General features: G+C 47.3%; 1 protein-coding gene across 1 annotated transcript; it reads left to right on the top strand.

The window, feature by feature from the left end:
• The first annotated feature begins 63 nt into the window (after positions 1-63).
• On the top strand, positions 64-15,378 carry Pelp1 (proline, glutamate and leucine rich protein 1). The gene is made up of 17 exons (XM_052196020.1): positions 64-437; positions 2,438-2,502; positions 2,885-2,990; positions 6,834-6,983; positions 7,179-7,250; positions 9,971-10,030; positions 10,292-10,442; positions 10,738-10,867; positions 10,973-11,060; positions 11,406-11,494; positions 11,574-11,690; positions 11,801-11,948; positions 12,059-12,218; positions 12,974-13,029; positions 13,177-13,383; positions 13,491-14,945; positions 15,239-15,378. Exons 1-17 carry the CDS (start codon positions 189-191, stop codon positions 15,329-15,331), a joined length of 3,396 nt encoding a protein of 1,131 aa, XP_052051980.1. The 5' UTR covers positions 64-188; the 3' UTR covers positions 15,332-15,378.
• The last annotated feature ends 6,621 nt before the right edge of the window (positions 15,379-21,999 follow it).

Raw genomic sequence — 21,999 nt, forward strand, 5'->3', positions numbered from 1 at the left:
CAGTTTCCAAGCCACCAAACAGCTGGTGCCCGCCCACATTGCGCATGCTCTCTCCTGCCACAAGGGAGTCAGCCCTCATTCATCCAGCCCGACCGGCCGCAGCCCCCTCCTCAAGACCCCTCCCCGAGCCGCGTGCGTCGCGCTTATGTTTGCGTCATCACGCTACGCCACTGCTCGAGCCTGTGAAGATGGCGGCAGCCGTTCTTAGTGGGCCCTCTGCGGGCTCCCCGGCTGGGGCTCCTGGCGGGCCTGGGGGTCTCTCCATGGTGGGATCCGGCCCGCGCCTGCGTCTGCTGTTGTTGGAGAGCGTTTCTGGGTTGTTACAGCCGCAAACGGGATCCCCCGTTACCCCTGTGCATCCCCCAAACCAGTGGGCCCCACATTTGCCTGGGCTCATGTGCTTACTGAGGCTGCATGGGACAGCGGGTGGGGCTCAGGTAAGTCCGTGGTTCCCCTGGTCATCGTGGGAAGCTGGCACTGAGGTCCCTCCTTCCTGAAGCAGACGCTGTAGCTGTGAGCTTGAGGAGAGCCGAGAGTAGAGAATAGAGCCACTTAACCATTCCGGACGAGATTCACATACTTCATTACATGTGCTTTCCCCAGAGAAAGATTAGGCCCCGTATCTGTTAGGTCATCGATAAGCACAAAGCAATGAAAGGACTCAGTTCCATTCCAGGTCACTTGAGTAGTTGAATCGTCCTCAGCGAAACTTCTTTTGGCGGTCTTTTCTCTGGGGTAATTGGATACAAATATTTACTAGCTCTGAGCCAAGGGCCTACTCCCCACCTTGGCGCTCCAATTCCAGCCATAATGGCCATGAGCAAATGCTGTAACACAAAACTGCATCTGCTATGAATTTCCTAAACCAGTGTAGAGAGAGTACTTAGAGATTTCTTAAAACGACCTGGAGTTTAAGATGAACTGGAGTTAGATAGTGAAGGAAAATACAAGGGTAGTTAAAACGTTAGAGGAACACTCGTGTAGGAAGGGTAGAAAAATAGGGCATTATTAGGTTAGAATCTAGGTGATTGAAGAGAGTGGATCGAGTTGAGGCTGGTGAGGTAGGCAGTTAGGAGCCTCTGCACAAAAAATTCACATGCGTTCAGTCCTACAAGCTGGAAACCCAAGCATCATCCTCAGTACGTGGTTTCTTACACATTTCCACAAGCAGTCTGTGAAGTTCTGCCTTTTTTGTTTGTTTTTTGTTTTTTGTTTTTTTTTATTATGGAGACAAAGTCTCACTCTGTGGCTCTGGCTGGTCTGGAACTTAGACCAGCTTTACGTAGACCAGGCTGGCCTAAGATCCAGCTGCCTGTGCCTGGCCATCTGCCATCTTGTTCAGTTGTATGTGTGTTCATGTTGGTGGTTATGGGGAAGGGTGGCCACGTTAAAGTCATAGGAACTTTTAGGCCCTAAAGTTCCAATATCAAGACAAGGTCTCTGGGCTGTGGTGGACTAGCTAGCCCAAGAGTTTATGTTGGTGCTTTTTTGTTTTACCTCGTGTTTCTCAGTAGGGGATGCTGGGATTCTAGGTGCTTATGCTACTATGGCTGGCTTTTCTGTGGGCTCTGGAAGACAGGATTGTGCGGCAAGTGCTTATATCCATTGTACTATCATTTCAGACTCTTGGGAATACTCCAGTTGCCTGTCCTGCTAATGTTTTTTTGTTTGTGTGTGTTAGAAATCTGATTTTTCCAGTGCCCCGAGTTTTTGTTCTGATTGATGTACATTGACTAGTCCTTTGATAAGCCCTGCACACGTTTCCCAATTGTCAGTTGGCACATTTCTATAATGTCTTGTCCTCATTATGGCTGTGGAATCTTGTTTTATTCAGTTGTACCTTCCTTTATCTGACCATTGCTAATGTGGAATTAGAAAGAATGGGTGATTCCTGGTTTTGGGGAGATGTAGATACCCTGAGAGGAGGCTGGCGCTTGCGTTACTTGTGAAGGGGCTGATGAAGGAACGTGCTTCTGTGAGGGAGGGCTTGGAAGAAGGATAGCTTGAGTCTGTATTGGTGTGTTCTTGCCTCTAAGGAAGACAGAATCAGGAGGAAGAGAGTTGTTTCTTCCAAGTGACTAAAGGGTCATGACGGATCTGTTCATTCAGCGGGTATTTCTGGAAGTCTTTATGCTAAGGGAGGTCTGCTGAGGTGAGCAAGCTTTATTGTTGAAATCTAGTAGGTGAGTTGGGGTGTCTTTGTTAGCTCTGAGGTCTGTGACCCCTTCCCCCCTGCACCTGTGGGACATGAGGGAGGAGGTCAACAAGACAGAATTTGAGAAAACAGACTGACAGACAGCCGATGGCTTTTTTGTACTCCGAGTGCACCTTGAGAAAGCCTTCTTGGGAGCGGGGGCAATGAGAGATTGGTAATTTTTTTGTGCATCTTTAGTGACCATTGCCTCATTCACTCTTTTTTTTTTTTCTCCGTTTCTAGAATCTTTCAGCTCTTGGGGCATTGGTGAACCTCAGTAATGCACATCTTAGCTCTATCAAAACTCGGTAAGTCTTTTAATCCCCTTCAGGACAATGTGCCTTTAGAAAGTGGGTTGAGTGTATATTTGCCTATCCTTTGTACCCACCCTATGGATTCAAGGGATTTTTTTCCATTCCAGGAGCTGCAGGGAGTTTTCTTTCTGTGAGCTCACCATTTCCATCTTCTAGGTTTCCTGTTCCCACCTGAGATTGGCCCTGCTTCCTTCTTTGCTTGAAACTCCTACCTTTCTCTGAGTCTTCCATGTCTTGTGAGGTAGAAACCATAGGAAAAATGGGGATGGAGTCTTATGAACAACAATAAAGATACAAGGAAAGTAAAAGGACAGACAGTAGCTTCTGAAGTCAAGCCCATGTCCTCGTCACCCGTCACCCTCTTCTTGCTTGTCAGGTTTGAAGGCCTGTGTCTGCTGTCCTTGTTGGTAGGGGAGAGCCCCACAGAGCTGTTCCAGCAACACTGTGTCTCTTGGCTTCGGAGCATCCAGCAGGTGCTGCAGGTAAGGACTCGCTGTCCTCTGGCCTGCCTGGTGTGGGTCAGCTATGGACACTGAGCTCTGGGGGAGGGGGAGGGAAAACAGTTTTCTGCTCTGTGGACAGAGGAGTTTAAGCTCCGAATAGAGAGCTTTCTAAACTTGCTGATAGTTCTATCTGCTAGCGGACTTTATGTCATTTATCCTTTCACATGCCGTAACTCCCAGCTTCACCTGGTCTCCTTGCTTAAGGACTGACAGCTCTGCAGTTCTCTCTGTGAGGGTTCGCGAGCGCGGGAGTATTGTTGTGTTACTTTAGTCTCTCTCCCTGACATCCGCTGTGCTTCCTGCACTTAGTTATTCCATAAGCATTTCTGAGTACATTGGTGCTTGGACTCCACTTGGATGGCTCTTAAGTCTAATACAGGGACTGGGATATTTTCTTATGAACTAGGAATTTGTAGATATCAATTTAGAATCATAAGCCATATGGTTTCCATTAAATGGTGTTTTGTATTCCTTTAAAAATGTGGAAAATGTTGGGCAGTGGTGGCGCATGCCTGTAATCCCAGCACTTGGGAGGCAGAGGCAGGCAGATTTCTGAGTTCAAGGCCAGCCTGGTCTACAGAGTGAGTTCCAGGACAGCCAGGGCTACACAGAGAAACCCTGTCTCGAAAAGACTAAAAAAAAAAATTAAATTAAATTAAAAAAAGGGGGGGGGGCATTCTTAGCTTATGGGCAAAACCAGATATTCACATGTTACAGTTGGCAGATTCAGTTCTGATGGAAGTCACTTGAACTGAGAGTGATATAACTAATTGTGAAGTGACACCTGTTTCAGTAAATAAAGACTAGGAATCTGACTATCCTGGTAGTGTGCCTTAGTGATTAGGGCCATCTGTTTACAAAATGCATTTCTATTTTGATCAGTATTTGCTTGCATTTGGCTACAAAGTATTCTAAGAATGTAAAAGCCCCAAAGAGGAGGAAGTTGGTCATTTGAAGAGCTGTAAACATGGCAGATTGGTGAAGTTGAGGTGGGGTTGGGGAGCTGGCTGTACAAGAGCCAAGCTATGGGGTTTTTTTTGTTTGTTTGTATTTTGTTTTTTGAGACAGGGTTTCTCTGTGTAGTCTGGCTTGTCCTAGAACTCACTCTGTAGACCAGGCTGGCCTCGAGCTCAGAAATCCACCTGTCTCTGCCTCCCAAGTGCTGGGATTAAAGGCGTGTGCCACCACCACCTGGCTGGGTTTTTTTTTTTAAATAAGAATTTGGCTTTTATTCTTTGAGTAGGAGTTCATTAGCGGTTCTAAGTAGTTTTTTTTTGTTTGTTTGTTTGTTTGTTTTTTGTTTTTTTTGTTTTTTTTTTTTGCTTTGATAGCGCAATGCCACAGATTGAGCAATGCATAAAGAACAGAGTTGTCTAAATCATGGCTCTGGAAGCTGGGACTGCAAGTTAGAGGGGAAACGTGTCTTGAGGATCTGCTTGCTCCATTATAATGTGGACCAGATAGATGGCTTTAAAGTAAGCAGAGGAGAGCACTGGCAGTGGCCTGGAGGAGGGACTGCTAGGCCTGGTGGGAAGGAGCCAAGTGAGCAGTCTCAGGATTGATTGGCTTTTGGGAGAAGACATGACCAACATGATTTGTGGCCTTTAGAACACTGAAGGCAGTCAAGGTTTGGGGAATAAAGGAAAACACCGAGTGTGACCTGGAGTGTTGAGCAGCGGCCCTTTAAATGCCATCCTCTTGAGTGACCATGCCCTGAAGAGGGCTTCTGTTGGTGTTTTCCTGGGGGGTTACTAGTGCTTAGTCAGCTGTGAGGGAAGATGGGAGTGAGCTTTAGTGTGTGTTCTGGCCAGAACTGAGCTTGACGTCATACTGTGCTGAAGGGTCACTCAGTGTGGGAGGAGGAGTTTACAGCAGAGTCTGGGTCTGACAGAGCAAGGCAAGAAGAAAACCAGGATTGAGAGTTGGCTGGAATCTGAAGGAAGAGGGAGGGGTGGGTGAGATTGTGGTGTTGGATAGACTCCAGGGGGAGTATAGGAGGAATGAGGGAGGGGTGGCTTCTGTTTATACTCCGTGGAGCAGAATAAGACTGACCTGGAGCCATTTTATGTAAAAGAAAACTTAGACTGGTGAAAGTAGTATTTGAAGAGCTGGGAACTAAGCTAGACTGGATTGGGATGAGAAGCAACTGGGAGAAGAGGGATAGAAAAGGAGCCAGAATTGGCCAGTTCTTGGGATTTGGGGCTAGAGTTTTGTATCAGCTCAAGGAAAGACTTTCTAAGATGGGAGCAAAGTAAGCTTGTGCCCATGTCGGTGGGAAGAGAAGAAGGGTCAGTATGAAGCCCAGTCAGGGGACCAGTTGTGGACAGGAGGAGGGGTTTGCAAGCCAGGAGAAAGGAGACTAATGAAGAAGAAGGAGGGTACCTCAAAAGCTCAGGGTTTTATTTTGTTTTTTAACCTACATTTTCAGGTATGGGGTTAGAACCTAAAGTAGCCCCTGTCTTTGGCTTCCATTTTCTCTGCCACAATAAAGGCAAGACCATGCAAAATGACACTGGTGCGGGAAGTTGGGATTTGCAAGTTCACTGTGGAAAGCTAGCTGGAAAGATATGTAGGATGGCTGGACAGACAGTGTTGAAGGCCTGTGTGTAGTCCATGGCCCCAACTGGTCTTTCATTTTAAAGTTAACGGATTGGTTAAGATGGCTCCGGGGGTACAGCCACTTGCTGCTAAGCCTGACAACCTGAGTTCAGTCCTGGACATGATGGAAGGGAAAACTGGCTCCTGAAAGTTGTCCTCTGACTTCTATGCTCTTGCCTTCACAAACAAACAAACAAACAAACAAACAAACGGGGAGGAGAAGAAGAAAAGAAAGTAAATGATTTCTGAAATAAGATATATAGCCCAGGTTGTCCTCACGGTTGGTCCTGTGCTCAGGCCTTAGCTCCTTTGACAGCTAGGGCTGTAGGTTGACAGTGCTCAGCGGTTCACATTTTCTCAGTAGTGTTCCTGTATGTGTTGGCACATGGCTTCCTCTGGTTTAGAAGGAGGTTATTTTTTTCCATGAGGTTCTTGTGAATTTTTCAGAAAGTCTTAAAACCAGATAGCTTTCCCCCATGAGTTCCAGGGAGGGTGTATATCAAACTTGGAGAGATGAGACAGAGAAATTCAGTATGGGAAAATAAAGACCATTGTAATCTCCTAAGTACTCAGATCTTTTAAAGTGTGACTTTGTTACCTTTTTTTTCTTTCTTTACCTTCTTTTACCTTTGTTTCTTCAAACAAATTCCTGGGACCCAGATAACATTCTTATTTTATAATTCTTATTCTTTGAGGTTCTGGGGATAGCATTCTTATTTTATAATTCTTATTCTTTGAGGTTCTGGGGATAGCACCCAGGGCTCATGTATGCTAGGCAAGTGCACATCCCGTTTTCTAGGCACAGGATACTAAAATGTAAATATGTCCTTTCTGTAGACACCTAGGCTCCTTTTGTAGCCTCCTTATCCTCTTTCCTGTCTGTAGTAAATGTGATCGTAATAGTGACATTAACTGTGGTGTTTCCATTTATGCCTGTCTCTCCATCTGTCCGTCTATCCATCTGTTTAATGTGCATTGGTGTTTTGCCTATATGCATGTCTGTGTGAGGCTGTCGGATCTCCTGGAACTGGAGTTATAGACAGTTATGAGCTGCCACGTGAGTGCAGAGAATTGAACCCTCTGAAAGAGCAGCCAGTGCTCTTAACCACTGACCATTTCTCTTCCAAGCTGTGGTATTTCCTAAAAACCCTATGCTGTTACCTCCTGTCTCGCTTCTGGTGACAGTGAAGGTAAGGTCTGCAGCATGGATGCTATTGTTTTTAGTCTCAGGACTCACCATCCACCATGGAACTGGCTGTGGCTATCCTGAGGGATCTGCTCCGATATGCATCCCAGCTTCCTACCCTGTTTCGGGACATCTCCACCAACCACCTTCCTGGGCTTCTTACTTCCTTGCTGGGCCTCAGACCAGAGGTGAGACTTTGCAGTTCTGGGTTCTTGCTTATACTGTTTGGATTAAAGAATGTTATGGGGACTGCTTAGGGAGTAGGTGTAAGGATGAGAGAACAGTGACTGACTGGAGAAGGGGCCTTAGGGGCTGGGGATGGATGGAAGTATATGGGCTATTGGTGCTTGGCCTCTCCCTTCTGAATTCTACTTTTCCCGCAGTGTGAACAATCGGCTTTGGAGGGAATGAAGGCTTGTGTGACCTATTTTCCTCGGGCCTGTGGCTCTCTAAAAGTAAGTACTTTCGAAACTTTTAAAGCTCTCCACCTTAGAGTCCATCCCTGGCATTTCTAAGTTCTTATCACAACAAGCATGGTATAATGATTGAGTTCTCACTGTGAAGGAACTGACTTAAATTACCTGCCCAAGAAGACAAAGCTTGGGGCTTTGTCTGTCTGATGCTAGGCCCTTTGTCTAACCTGTCAACTCCTTTCCTCGGCTCTTCCTCCCTCCTGGCCTCTTTTATTTAGGTTTTTGTTTTGTTTTTTAAAGTTATATGTATAAGTGTTTTGCCTGCATGTGTCTCTGTGAGCCTCATGTGTCTCTGGTGCCTTTAGAGGTCAAAAGGTGTTGGATTCTCCAGACTGAAGCTAACAGATGGTTGGCTAGTGAGCTGCCATGGTTGGTTAGTGAGCTGGGAATCAAACTTGAGTCCTTTGCAAGAGCAGCCAATGTGCTGCTGGCGGAACCGTCTGTCCGGCCCTATCACCCTTGCCCCCCTTCTAATGACTTCCCTACCACCGAGGTACACTGCAGCCCCAGTCCTCGACCCCTTTCCCTTTGTACCTCTCCTACTTTGGCTCTCTAGTCTGCCCTGCTTGTTTTCCCTACTGTCCTGACTGTTCCTGAAGCGCTAATGGTTTCTTTCGGGAAGAAGGTGCTACAGAGACTTATTACTTCCCCACCCCAGTTTCTGGTTTTGCTTTTCGTGGTTTTAGTTGCCTTTGTTCAGGCAGCAAAAATAGCATGGATTTGTCATGGGTAAGAGACTTGCCACCAAGCCTGACTTGTCTTTCCCTGCCAATTCCACTGATAGAAGATTTGTTCTTACAATTGCTATTCCTGAACTTTTTTCCTTTCCTCATTAAGTCAAAATCTTTTCAGCATTTTTACTTAAAGGGAGTACTTTGTAGCTTCTCTTTAGCCTGCCTGAATTGACGTCACCTGAGGTCCCCATAAAATAAATTTAAGATTGTTTGACCATAAGCCCTGGGCTGCTGTAGTTGTCTGGTAATTGGGGGGGGGGGGGCAGCTAAGCTGCAGAGAGAGAGAGAGGGAGAGAGAGAGAGAACGAGAACGAACTGTGTGTCACTCGCACAGTTAGTCTATTATAATTGTTCTGGCTTGCTATTAAGTTGTTAAGCTCTTTCTGTACCCAGATTGTGAGTTAAACTTTATGATAAACTTTATAATAGGTCAATGTGTATAGGAAAAGTATAGGCTGGGGAGGTGGTACCCTCTCGTGGCTGAAGCAGGAGTTTGGAGTTAGTCTAAGCTGTATAGTAAGATTAGAAAAAAACAAGCATAAAACCTATTATGATTTGCGACTATTTATGGTTTCAACCATTTGCTGGAGATGTTGAGACATAGTCCTTGTGGATAAGGTGTCACTGTTAACTTCCAGTATGTGAAGCCTCAAAGCAGGTATTGTCAGTGAGCTTATCTGTACTGAGCCTTCATTTTCATATGGCTGCTCTCATCCACAACTAATGGAAGTTGTAAGTAGTTAGGACAGGATTTCTGGTTTTTTCTTTTGTACTGTGTAGTGAACTCAGTCCAATCACTGAGTTTCATCCTTAGCACCCTCAGAGTTACAATTTAATTTCATAAAACAAAGACAAAAATACGTGGAATCACAAACATTCTGCTTGTATTTAATTCTGTTTCAATTTAAGTGTTTCAAAACCATTTAGAAAGCATTGACAGGGCTGACAAGATGGCTTAGTGGATAAGGCACTTGCCACCAAGCCTGATGACTTGAGTTTGATTCCCTAGGACTTCCACACAGTGGAAGTTGTAGATGATTGATCACTGCAGCAGAGCTGCGCCATCTGCTCATGTGAGGTCAGCAGGGTCGTGGGTCAAGCAAGCTAGATCTAGGAGCTGGTCTCTAGTAAGAAGTTATGGAAAGCAAGTAGCAGGATTGCCCACATCAAGGAACTAGGAGGAAAGGAGAACTGCATACTCAGGGTGGCTGAGCCCTGCTTCTGGTATGAACAAGTCTAACATATTTACAGTGGGACCATTACAGCATAGAGTCAGAATTCACTGTGGAGCTAGGTGGTGGCATTCTTTGATTTAAATTTGTGGTGCATGTAGCTGGTAGGGTAAAGTGTCGTGCCCACCCCCCAGTCCCCACCCCATCCGTGAACGGAGCAATGGAGCTCATCACTGACAGCCACAGGTCCTGCTCAGAAGCATATTTGTTGCATTTAAAGCATATTTGTTTGCATTATTAAGAGATAAACTGCATTTTACTTACAAGTCACTAAAACTAATGGTGGGCTTTTCCCCATTATTATTCATGGCTTCACCGGCTCTTTTTATTCTACCCCAAATAAATTGTGGACCTTAGGTTGAACACCTACTCCAGGCCTTCTTGTATCAGGCAGGGGTTTGCTGGTAGACAGTGGAAGTGTTGCCTTCATTTTGCTGTCTAACCTTTCCTTGTGACCCAGTCCTACACCCATCCCTCTGGGTAGTGCAATCATTCTAGCTGGGCTTCATTTGTGTCTCAGTGTGCAGACTTGGTCTGTGGGTAGCTCTGTTTCTCAAAACTGTCATTTTGGCTTCAGAAAGAAAGGTGACTGTCATACTGTTAGTAGCTACCATCACCTCATGCGTGCATCATGCTTCCTTTAGTGAAGTGAAATCTCAGGTAGAGAGACTGCTATGGTTGGTCACTCTTACTCTTGGCATTGCTCCATGACCTCTTCCTTTCTTCCCTCCTTCAGGGAAAGCTGGCTTCCTTTTTCCTGTCTCGGTTGGATTCCTTGAACCCTCAGCTCCAACAGGTAAAGGGAAGGAAGAGGCTCAGTACGGGGCTCTGGTCTGAGGCATCCTTTACAGATTATTCTTAGCTGTTAATTGTGCAGCATTTGGACCCTCTTTTCAATTTCTTCCTCTTAACATACACGATCACTGGCTTTCGTCCTCCTAGGGACTTCTGCCCCGCTCTTCCTTAAACCTGTTGAGCTGCTTTCTTGGGCATCAGTGGGCTGGGAGACCCATGCTGAGCTACTTTCCTTTCTGACCAGCTGTCTGCTCCTTTGCAGCTGGCCTGCGAGTGTTACTCCAGGTTGCCCTCTTTAGGTGCTGGCTTTTCTCAGGGCCTGAAGCACACAGAGAACTGGCAACAGGAGCTGCACAGCCTGCTGACCTCACTGCACAGCTTACTGGGGTCCCTGTTTGAGGAAACAGAGACTGGTAGGGAACGGGCTGTAGTCAGGAGATGGGTTGGAGAGCGTGGCAGGAGGAAAGAGGAAGGGGTCCACGGAGACCGGGCAGTGGGTTTCTGGGTGACATAGATGAGAACATAGTTGGTAATCTAGCACAAATGAAGAGGGGTGGGGGATGGAGAGGGGGTTCAATGGTGAAGGACACTGGCTGTTCTTCCAGAAGACTGGGAATTGATTCTCAGCACCCACATGGCAGCTCATACAGAGGAAAAAGGAGGGATGGGAGAAAGGCAGAGTGTATAGGTGGTTGTATTACTGCCCAGCTCCTGTGCAGAATGAAGGCCCTGGAATAGAGGCGCTGCTCTCCCCCTCAGAAGAGGACAACACGCATGTCCTCCTCCAGCTTCGGCAGAGGTTTTCAGGACTGGCCCGCTGCCTGGGCCTCATGCTCAGGTGTGTGCATATAGAAGGGAGTGCGCTTGGCTGGAGGAGCTGCGGTGGGCGTGTGGAGTCAAGCTGGGGTGACTGCTCTGAGGTTCTCTCTGCTCTGCTTCTTAGCTCTGAGTTTGGGGCTCCTGTGTCGGTTCCTGTGCAGGAAATCCTGGACCTCATCTGCCGGATCCTTGGTATCAGTAGCAAGAATATTGTGAGTGGGCTTTGCCTTTTGCATTGTAGTCTTGCTTAAGGCCCTGGGAACCTGGACAATACCCAGCTGTCATCTCTGAAACTGTCCCTGAGGCATGTGTGACTGTCAGGGACTCATTTACACAGAGCAGAGCCACCTGTGGCCAGTGCAGACAGTGAATTTGGGGATGAATCAAGGTGTTGTTAAAGGGCTCAGTCATGACCAAGCTCTCCTCTGCAGGAGAGGAAGGAGATGGGCTTGGATTGAGTTGGGTCAGGGTGTTGGCTCATGTTGTATAATCTGATAGACCTGCTCTGTTTCTGTCTGGTTCGTTTTCCATCTTACTGTTGCTGAACTTTTATCCAGAACTTGCTTGGAGATGGTCCCCTCAGGTTGCTGCTGCTGCCCTCTCTTCACCTTGAAGCCTTGGACTTGCTCTCGGCACTGATCCTTGCGTAAGTGAACTTGTCATGGTGTGGAGAAGGGAAGGAACATACTGGAAATGAAGGCCACCGTTCCATCCTCTGCCCCTAGGTGTGGAAGCCGACTCTTGCGTTTTGGTACCCTGATCAGCCGGCTGCTTCCCCAGGTTCTCAACACCTGGAACACTGGGAGGGATACTCTAGCTCCAGGCCAGGAGAGGCCTTACAGGTGATCCACGGCAGCAGATAGAGTGGAGCGGGTGGATGAGAACATCAGGTCCCAGGGGCTCTGGCATGTCGGCTCTTGCTCATACCCTGCTTTCCTTGCTTCTTCTCCAGCACCATTCGGACCAAAGTGTATGCTATCTTAGAGCTATGGGTGCAGGTTTTCGGGGCCTCGGCAGGTATGCTTCAGGGAGGGGCCCCTGGAGAGGCCTTGCTCACCCACCTGCTCAGCGACATCTCCCCTCCAGCTGATGCTCTTAAGGTGAGTGAGATCTTGGCTCCTGTTTCCCTGGCTCCTGTGCCTATTTCCTGACTGACTGTCCTGACTTCCTCTTTGCCTGTACACGTGACTGTGTTTCCTTTCACCACAAGTTGTGCAGTACCAGGGGAAGCTCCGATGGAGGTTTGCAAAGTGGGAAACCAAGTGCTCCTAAGAAGCTAAAGCTCGATATGGGGGAAGCCTTGGCTCCACCCAGCCAAAGGAAAGGAGACAGGAATGCCAACAGCGATGTGTGTGCAGCTGCACTGAGAGGTGGGTTGCTGTGAACTGATCAGCCAGCTGGCAGAGCAGAGCACGAGGAGCAGAGATGGCCTTGAGCCTTCTGCCTGCTATTAGATTGGGCATCTGGTAGTTTCTCCTGGTCTTCCAAGATCTCAGTTTAATTTTGTCAAGCACATTACATATGCGCTGTGTGTGGCAGGGACAGTATGAGCACTTGTGGGAGGGGATCAACGGATCCTTGCCAGTGGGGTTCATGTGCAATACAGAGCAGGATGCTGCTGGGGATTCCCTGCAGCTAATGCGTCTGAGAATGTAGCCAGAAGTTAAGTGGATGCCTTGCTGTTAGATGACTCTCCTTTGGGTCTCATGTAGTCCTTTTTTTTTTTTTTTTTTTTTTTTTTTTTTGGCTTTTTGGATTTGGTTTTTTTCGAGACAGGGTTTCTCTGGAACTCACTCTGTAGACCAGACTGGCCTCGAATTCAGAAATCCGCCTGCCTTTGCCTCCCAAGTGCTGGGATTACAGGCGTGCGCCACCAACACCCGGCGGTCCCATGTATTCTTACTACCTGCTAGCTCACTGTCTAAGGTGAGGCCAGTTCTCAGTATACAGATGTAGAGATGTAGTGCATTACTTGCATTGTCTGTCATCCCCATTTTATACTGGTGGAAGAAACTGAGAGGGTAAATGCCTTACCCAGGGTAGGCAGCGGCAGAACTGGGTCCTCCCTGCTGGGCTGTGTGCCCTTGCCTTCCTGTCTGCCTTTGACATTGCATTCTCTTCTCAGGCCTCAGCCGGACCATCCTCATGTGCGGGCCTCTCATCAAGGAGGAGACCCACAGGGTTAGTAGGGACAGGTCCGGGCAGAGAGGAGGGGCCCCTGTTCTGTGCATTGGGAGTGTTTACCCCAAAGGTGGATCCACTGAAAGCTGGGAGTGAGGTTTTGGCTTTGGAGGTGATGTTCCTAGACTCATACTGTTTTCTTTTCAGAGACTTCATGATCTAGTCCTGCCCCTGGTCATGAGTGTCCAGCAGGGTGAGGTCCTGGGCAGCTCTCCTTACAACAGTTCCTGCTGTCGCCTCGGGCTCTACCGCCTGCTGCTGGCTTTACTGCTGGCACCTTCCCCTCGCTGCCCTCCTCCTCTTTCCTGTGCCCTGAAAGCTTTCTCTCTTGGCCAATGGGAAGATAGTCTTGAGGTAATTGCTGACTGGGTCAGATCTCTGATTCCTGGGTTCTCTAGTTCTGATGCTTGCTTCGTGAGACCCTGTGTTCCTGATGCTCCTGCCCTTTATTCCTTCTTCAGGTCTCCTCTTTCTGCTCAGAAGCTCTGGTGACCTGTGCTGCTCTGACACACCCCCGAGTACCTCCTCTACAGAGCTCAGGCTCTGCCTGCCCCACACCTGCCCCCGTTCCTCCTCCTCCTGAGGCCCCGTCTTCATTCAGGGCCCCAGCCTTCCATCCTCCAGGTCCCGTGCCCTCTATAGGTGCTATGCCATCTCCAGGCACAATACCTCCAGCAGGCCCCATTCCCACAGTAGGCTCCATGTCCTCAGCTGGCTCTATGCCGGCCACAGGCCCAGTGCCCTCTCGCCCTGGACCTCCAGCGACAGCCAACCACTTGGGTCTCTCCGTCCCAGGCCTGGTATCTGTTCCACCCAGGCTCCTTCCTGGCCCTGAAAACCACCGTGCAGGCTCCGGTGAGGATCCTGTTCTTGCTCCTAGTGGGACCCCTCCGCCTAGCATACCCCCAGATGAAACTTTTGGGGGGAGAGTACCTAGGCCAGCCTTTGTCCACTATGATAAGGAGGAGGCATCTGATGTGGAGATCTCCTTGGAAAGCGACTCTGATGACAGTGTGGTGATTGTACCTGAGGGGCTTCCGTCCCTGCCACCCCCACCACCCTCAGGCACTCCTCCCCCTGTGGCTCCTACTGGCCCACCCACATCCTCCCCTCCTGTGCCAGCTAAGGAGGATTCTGAAGAACTGCCGGCAACTCCAGGGCCTCTGCCTCCACCCCCACCCCCACCCCCACCTGTTTCTGGTCCTGTGACACTTCCTCCACCCCAGCTGGTCCCTGAAGGGACTCCTGGAGGGGGAGGACCCACAGCCATGGAAGAAGACTTGACAGTTATTAATATCAACAGCAGTGATGAAGAAGAGGAGGAAGAAGAAGAGGAGGAGGAGGAAGATGAAGATGAGGAGGAAGAAGACTTTGAGGAAGAGGAAGAAGATGAAGAAGAATATTTTGAGGAGGAAGAAGAGGAAGAAGAGTTTGAGGAGGAATTTGAGGAGGAAGAGGGTGAATTAGAAGAGGAGGAAGAAGAAGAGGAAGAAGAGTTAGAAGAGGTAGAAGATGTGGAGTTTGGTTCAGCAGGGGAGGTGGAAGAAGGTGGACCCCCACCCCCAACGCTCCCACCAGCTCTGCCACCTACAGATTCCCCCAAAGTACAGCCCGAGGCACAACCTGAACCTGGGCTCTTACTGGAAGTTGAGGAGCCAGGGGCAGAGGAGGTGCCTGGGCCCGAGACTGCTCCAACCCTGGCCCCTGAAGTGCTCCCCTCCCAGGAGGAGGTGGAGCAGGAAGTGGGAAGCCCTGCAGCAGGGCCACCGCAGGAGCTTGTTGAAGAAGAGTCCTCTGCTCCCCCTACCCTGCTGGAAGAGGGGAATGAGGGTGGAGGTGACAAGGTGCCACCCCCACCTGAGACACCTGCAGAGGAGATGGAGACAGAAGCAGAAACCTCAGCTCCTCAGGAGAAGGTGAGGATCCTGGGTGAGGTAGTGGAGCTGGCAGGCAGCTCTGTTGGGGACAGGTCCTACAGCCAGGCTAGAGAGAGCTCCAGTTGTTGGGGGCCCACATGGAGACTCAGCTGCATGTTTGCTACAGGGAGGGAGGCACGCTCAGGAGAATGTGATGGGGGGGGGGGACTCTGGGAGGGATAGCTTTTGGGATATAAATAAATGTAAAAGGTCACGGTGGGGGCTGGGGACTTGCTCTAGTCTGACATATACTTTGTGTGTGACTTTGAATTTTGTGCCTTTGTCCCTAAAAGGAGCAAGATGACACAGCTGCCATGCTGGCTGACTTCATCGATTGTCCCCCTGATGATGAGAAGCCACCACCTGCTACAGAGGCTGACTCTTAGCCCCTTCTGCACCCTGTCACTTTGTATCCAATAAAGTTATGTCTGTAGACCCTTGTGCTGCTTTGGCTCTTGCCACACTTCCAGCCTCTAGCCTGAGTGGGTGCTGGGTTTGTTGCATCCTCTCCAGATGTCCCCACTGCTGTCTTCAGTGACCTGAGGAAGAGCCACTGGCTGAGAAGAGAAGTACCCAGACAACTGCCTGCCACTAATTTAGTGTTGCACTTTTCAGTTCTTGTCCTCTGCTCTTTTCTGCAGGAGCTTGTTATATAGCTCAGGCTGGCCATAAATCCAGTCTGGTGTAAACTTTCCTTGTTCCAAGGGCTGAGGTCATAGATGTGCCCCTGCACATAAGCATGCCTGCTTTTCTAATCTTATGTCTGAGCTGAATTGCGTATAGGTAAGGCTATGGAGAGGTGTATTTTGCTTTTGTTTTTGTAGTGCAAGGCTAGCATTTTGAGGTTAACAGTTGAATTAATTTTTTGAGATGTGAATAGGTTTAAGGATAAAATTTTCTCCCCTAGTTATTTTGAAAATTTTCAAGTTTTCAGAGAAATTGTAAATATATAACCTTTCCCTCTTCACCATTTTTTTTAAAGATTTATTTATTTATTATATGTAAGTACACTGTAGCTATCCTCAGATGCTCCAGAAGAGGGTGTCAGATCTCGTTACAGATAGTTGTGAGCCATCATGTGGTTGCTGGGATTTGAACTCAGGAGACCTTCAGAAGAGCAGTCAGTGCTCTTAACCTTTGAGCTATCTCTCCAGCCCTCTTCACCATTTTCAATATTCATGTTAGCTTCCTTTCTTTCCGTGGATGCTATCTACAGATAGGCCTATATTCATAATCTTATGTGTTTGCATGTTGTGTCTTTGATTCAGAGAGTAACTTGTAGACATCATGGCCTTTCTTCCCTAGGTCTTCAATGTTATCTAAGATTGAAAACTTCGTACTGGGGGCTGGAGAGATGGCTCAGCAGTGAAAGCACTGGCTGCTCCTCCAAAGGATGCAGGGTTAGTTTTTAACAGCTGCATGGCAGCCCACAGCTGTCTGTAACTTTAGTTACATCTAATGCTTCTGGTCTCAGTGGGCACCAGGCATGCAAATGGTACACAAACATACATGCATGGAAAACACCCATACATATAAACCTAGAAACACACACACACTGGCACTAGCCCCTTCCCTGCCCCCAATAATCATACAAACACAACCATGGCTGGAAATATACTCAGTATTTACCTAGCAGATACGAAACACTGGGTTCAACCACAACACCACATGAGCGATGGTGAGGAACATTTGTAATCCCAGTACTCAGGTGGAGGATCAGAGTTCAAGTCTCACTTTAGACTCATTGTGAGTTTGGGGCTAGACTGAGATACAGGAGACCCTATCTCAACACCAGACAGAACAACAAAATCCAAACAATAATAGTATCATCAAACGTAAGAAAGCTCCACAACTCTCCAGTCAGATGGCCCCTGACTTCAGAGCTTGACTTTGTTAAAACAATAAGGATGACTAGCTTTTCACCTTTAGTTCAGTATTCACTAAACTACATAAGGTATTCAGCACTGTGTATCATGCTGGGTGCTTTTGCCCAACTGTCAAAGTGTGTGAATGTACTTCGGTGGGCCAGGCTACCGAGTGGGTGGGTTAGCTGTAGTTAGTACAGTTTTGAGGTGTATGCTAGGTTTATTGGGGTGTATTCCATTGGAAGGAGTTTGTGTGTCCAGGTGCTGGCAGGCTTCAATTATTTGTAAGATGTCATGCCTGTGCGGTTTTCACCCCTGGGAATCGAGAGAGTGTATTAGATGAAGATGACTGTGTAAGGATCACTGATGATAAGACTCCTAGTGACTTCTCTCTCAGAAAGACCTGGAAACTGCACTTAGGGTATCAACCATAAGAATAGACTAGAACAGGGATTTTCTTCTATTATCCTGAATATATAACATAATAATTGGTCATTTATTTACATTTCAAAGATCCAAAAAGGTTTATAGAGATATCTTCTGATTTCTGGTCTGACTATAAGGTTGTCTCCCAGGAACAGAGTTTGTGTGTTCAGTGTTAATGTATTCTAGAGATAATTGTATTTGTGAGAAGTTTTGTATAAATACGCCTTTTTTTAAAAAAAAATAGTATGACTAGGCTCCAAACTGTCCCCTCTTGACTGATTTTCTCTCTCTCTCTCTCTCTCTCTCTCTCTCTCTCTCTCTCTCTCCCCCCCCCCCCCCGCCCCCTTCCTTCCTTCCTTCCTTTTTTTTTTTTTTATTCGGGACACGGTTTCTCTGTATATCCTTGGCTGATCTGGAACTCACTCTGTAGACCAGGCTGGCCTCAAACTCAGAAATCCGCCTGCCTCTGCCTCTCAAGTGCTGGGATTAAAGGCGTGTGCCACCACTGCCCAGCCTCTTGATTGTGTCTTATTGGTAAATACTCAGTTACAAGTGTGCCATAGCCAGTTCTTATAGTTATGTATAACAGCATCTTCTACCAATAATATATGTATTTTTGGAAAAAACCAAAGATCTCCAGGAAGTCACCAAGATGGCACAGATGAGAAGAGGTGACAAGGTCACTCCACCCAGTTCTGGGTGGTTCTGCCTACTAGATTGTAACAGTGTCAAGACCGTTCATTTGATGATGTTGCAGTAATGAACTCTGCTTTGCAGGCTGGGCATAGACAGAAGTCCTTGCCCAGCCTTCCTTCTGTTCTTAGGCTACAGATGTTTGGATATGGTTGTTGACAGATAATAGGATATGTTAGTACAATGGGAAACTAAATCAAGGAAAGGTGCTATATAGTTTTGTATGGGAATGGTTTAATTTTCAACATTGGTGAAAAATTCAAACAAATTGAGTTATAGATAACGTGCCACATATTTCTCTGTGTGCGTGTGTGTGCGTGTGTGTGTGTGTGTGTGTGTGTGTGTGTGTGTGTGTGTGCGTGTGTTTGCGTGCAGGGAGAGTTTGGGGCAGGATAAAGGTTAATACAGATTTAACTTGCTATTCTGAGAAAATTTAATTTTCTAGGCAGGATATAAGTACAAATGTTCAGAAACAGAAGCATTTATGGGTTGTCAAAGAAGTTAGTTTAAAAAGGTGGAGCTGGGGCTTGGAGGGGGCTGGAGGGGCTGGAGCAGGCTGGAAGACTTGTGGTGGAAGCTATTGTAGGCAGATAGCTGACATCTTGTGATTTACGTTTTAACCTCCATTTAATGTACTTGAGGAATAGTTCAAATAGAACAAGGGTAGTGACAGAGATGCAAGTAATTCATGTAGGAGAGCCAAGCTTCCCACCAGATCAGGGTCTGGGAACTTTTTTAAGGGAGCATTGATAAAAAAATTGAAGTTCATTCCATTTTCCACACAGAACTACCTCACTGTCTTGACAGCTGTCTCAAATTCTTTTAAAAATTCAAGTCTGACCTATTGAGGCGGCTAATTTTGGTGCCACATGAGTGAGCAAACGAGCGTGCAGAAGCTGGCTCACACTGTTTTCACGAGTTTACCAGCTGAATTCCTGGAAATGGAGCTGCTGAGCGCTCTTGGAGCACTGCCAGCCTCTGCTTCCACTCAGGGTGAGTGTGCTCAGTGTGTCGTCTCTGCTGGCTTGTTCTGTGGCACATCATGTAGCTTTAAACATTTTTTCTGTAGATTGGGAAAATTGACATTTGGCATGCCTGGTTGTGTTTGCCATGTAAAAAAAAATTTATTAATTATTTTTATACACTCCATATTTTATTCCCTACCCTGCCAACTCCTGTCCACCCTCCGACTGTTCCACATCCCATGCTGCCTCCCCTCCCCCTGTTTCCATGTGGATGTCCCCACCCCTCACCCCACCTGACCTCTAAACTCCCCGGGGCCTCCAGTCTCTTGAGGTTTAAGTGCATCATCACTGAATGAACACAGACGGGGCAGTCGTCTATTGTATGTTTGCTAGGGGCCTCATATCAGCTTATATGTGCTGCCTGTTTGGTGGTCCAGTGTTTGAGAGATCCTGGGGTCCAGATTAATTGAGGCTACGGGTCCTCCTACAGGGTCACCCTCCTCAGCTTCTTTCAGCCTTCCCTGATTCAACAACAGAGTCAGCTGCTTCTGTCCATTGGTTGAATGCGAGTATCTGTATCTGACTCCGTTGCTTGTTGGGTCTTCTGGAGTGCTGTCATGCTAGGTCCCTTTTTGTAAGTGTTCTATAGCCTCAGTTCTAGTGTCAGGCCTTGGGACCTCCCCTTGAGCTGGATCCCACATCGAGCCTGTCCCTGGACCTTTTTTCCCTCGGGCTCCTCTCCATTTCCATCCCTGTAATTCTTTCAGACAGGAACACTTATGGGTCAGAGTTGTGACTGTGGGATGGTCCCTCTAGCTCATTAGATGCCCTGTTTTCCTGCTTGAGGTTGGCTCTATAAGTTCCCTCTCCCTACTGTTGGCATTTCATCTAAGGTCCCTCCCTTTTAGTCCTGTGAGTCTCTTACCTCCCAGGTCTCTGGTGCATTTTGGAGGGTCCCCCCCAACCTCCTACTTCCTGAGGTTGCCTGTTTCCCTTTTTTCTACTGGCTGGCCCTCAGGGCTTCAATCATTTTCCCTCCCCCAGTGTCAGATCAGGTTCCCCTCTCCCCACTCTCCCCCACCCTGTCTCCTTTTCCTCCCAGATCCCTCCCTCCATCCCTCTCTCCCTCCCCACTTGTGATTGCTTTCTTCTCCCTCCCAAGTGGGACTGAGATATCCTCTCTTGGGCACTTCAACTTGTTAAAACCTTTTTGAGTTCTGTGGACTGTATCTTGGGTATTCTGTCCTTTTTTTTTTTTTTTTTTTTTTTGGCTAATATCCACTTATTGAGTATAAACTATGCATGCCCTTTTGGGTCTGAGTTACCTCACTCAGGATGATATTTTCTAGTTCCATCCATTTGCCTGCAAAACTCAGGATGTCCTCGTTCTTAATAGCCAAGTAGTATTCCATTGTGTAAATGAACCACATTTTCTGTATCCATTCTTCTCTTGTGGGACATCTAGGTTGTTTCCAGCTTCTGTGTTGCTGAGGATTGAACCTTGGGTCTTGTGCATATTAAACCATAAGTTAGTTCTCTACCACGGAATTACAGTGGTAACATTTCTGCCTCTGAACATTTTAATTTTAATTTTTTTTATGTTTATCAGTCGTGTGTGTGTGTGTGTGTGTGTGTGTGTGTATTGAAACTAGGGCCTCACACGTTTCACATGATTTTTACAATTATATCCCTTACCAGTAGGTGTGTGCCCATGAGTGCAGGTGCCTGTAGAGGTCAGAAGTGTAGGATATGGTGCAGCTGGAGTTAACCAGGGAAGTGGAGTGAATGCTGACCCTCTGGGAGGGCAGGAAGTGTTCTTAAACACTGGGCTCTCTCCAGCCTGGCAGGATTTAAAAATCCTTGGGTCAGATTTTTGGATGGGCTTCATTTGTTTACCCAAAGACTTCTTTAATACCATGTTTGTGTGTGTGTGTGTTTTTTTTTTAATTTTAATTGATTTATGTATGTGAGTACATGGTAGCTGTCTTCAGACACACCAGAAGAGGGCATCAGATCCCATTACAGATGCTTGTGAGCACCATGTGGTTGCTGGGAATTGAACTCAGGACCTCTGGAAGAGCAGTCAGTGCTCTTAACCATCCAGCCATCTCTCCAGCCCGGGGTTTACCATATCTTGTTTGTCCAGCTTTCATTTGTTAGCTTAGAGCTTAAGTCACACGTTTGGGTCTCAAGTATAAAGACTCTAAATCCGCTTTCATTTTGATAGGCTGAGCTCATCAACTAGGCTGGAGGGGGACTTTTCTCTTTCATTCTGCTGTCTGTTTACCTGTCAGCCCCTTGAGCCTTTCATTCCTTCTCAGGTTCCCTTGACAGAAGCAGGCCTTCCTGCAGGCTCCATATGCTGTGTGCAGAAAGAGCTAACGAGGATGAAGACAGTCACCGACTCCAAGCACCTGTAGGTCTTGGGAAGGAGAAAGGTAAGTGTAACCTCAGTGACCTAAAATGCTTATGTGAGGCCAGGCATGGTGGTGCACACCTTTCTTCTAGGCACTTGGGAGGCCCAAGGCAAGTGGATCCCTGAGAGTTCAAGGCCAGCTTGGTCTACATAGGGAGACCAAGCCAGCCAGAGTTGTTATGTTATATGGTAAATCAATCTCTCCCCCTACCTCGCTCTCCCTCTCTCTCAAAAAAATAAAATAAAAAATAAAATAAATAAATTAAAAAAAAAAATCCTGGGCTGGAGAGATGGCTCAGCAGTTAAGAGTGCTGGCTGCTCTTCCAGTGGTCCTGTGTTCAATTCCCAGCAACCATATGGTAGCTCACAACCATCTCTAATGGGATCTGATGGTATCTTCAGGTGTGTCTGAAGACAGCTACATAAAATAAATAAATCTTTAAAAAAGATTTTGTGATTGTGATTCATAAAAGATTGTGAATTGGGAATCACAAAAGAGCCTGTAGCTGGGCATCAAGGAGCTGGGCACAGTGGGAAGACTGAAGGATCCAGAGGATCCCAGATTGAAGGGATCCAGTGGTTCCCAGGGTCTGTCTGGCAGAGAGGAGAGTGCTCCACGCGTTTTAAATGGCTGGGCACAGAACAGTATATATTTTCCTACTTATTTTGCTTAAAACAACAACAGCAAC

Source organism: Apodemus sylvaticus, chromosome 10 (assembly GCF_947179515.1).
Source record: "Apodemus sylvaticus chromosome 10, mApoSyl1.1, whole genome shotgun sequence".
NCBI classification, from domain to species: domain Eukaryota; kingdom Metazoa; phylum Chordata; class Mammalia; order Rodentia; family Muridae; genus Apodemus; species Apodemus sylvaticus.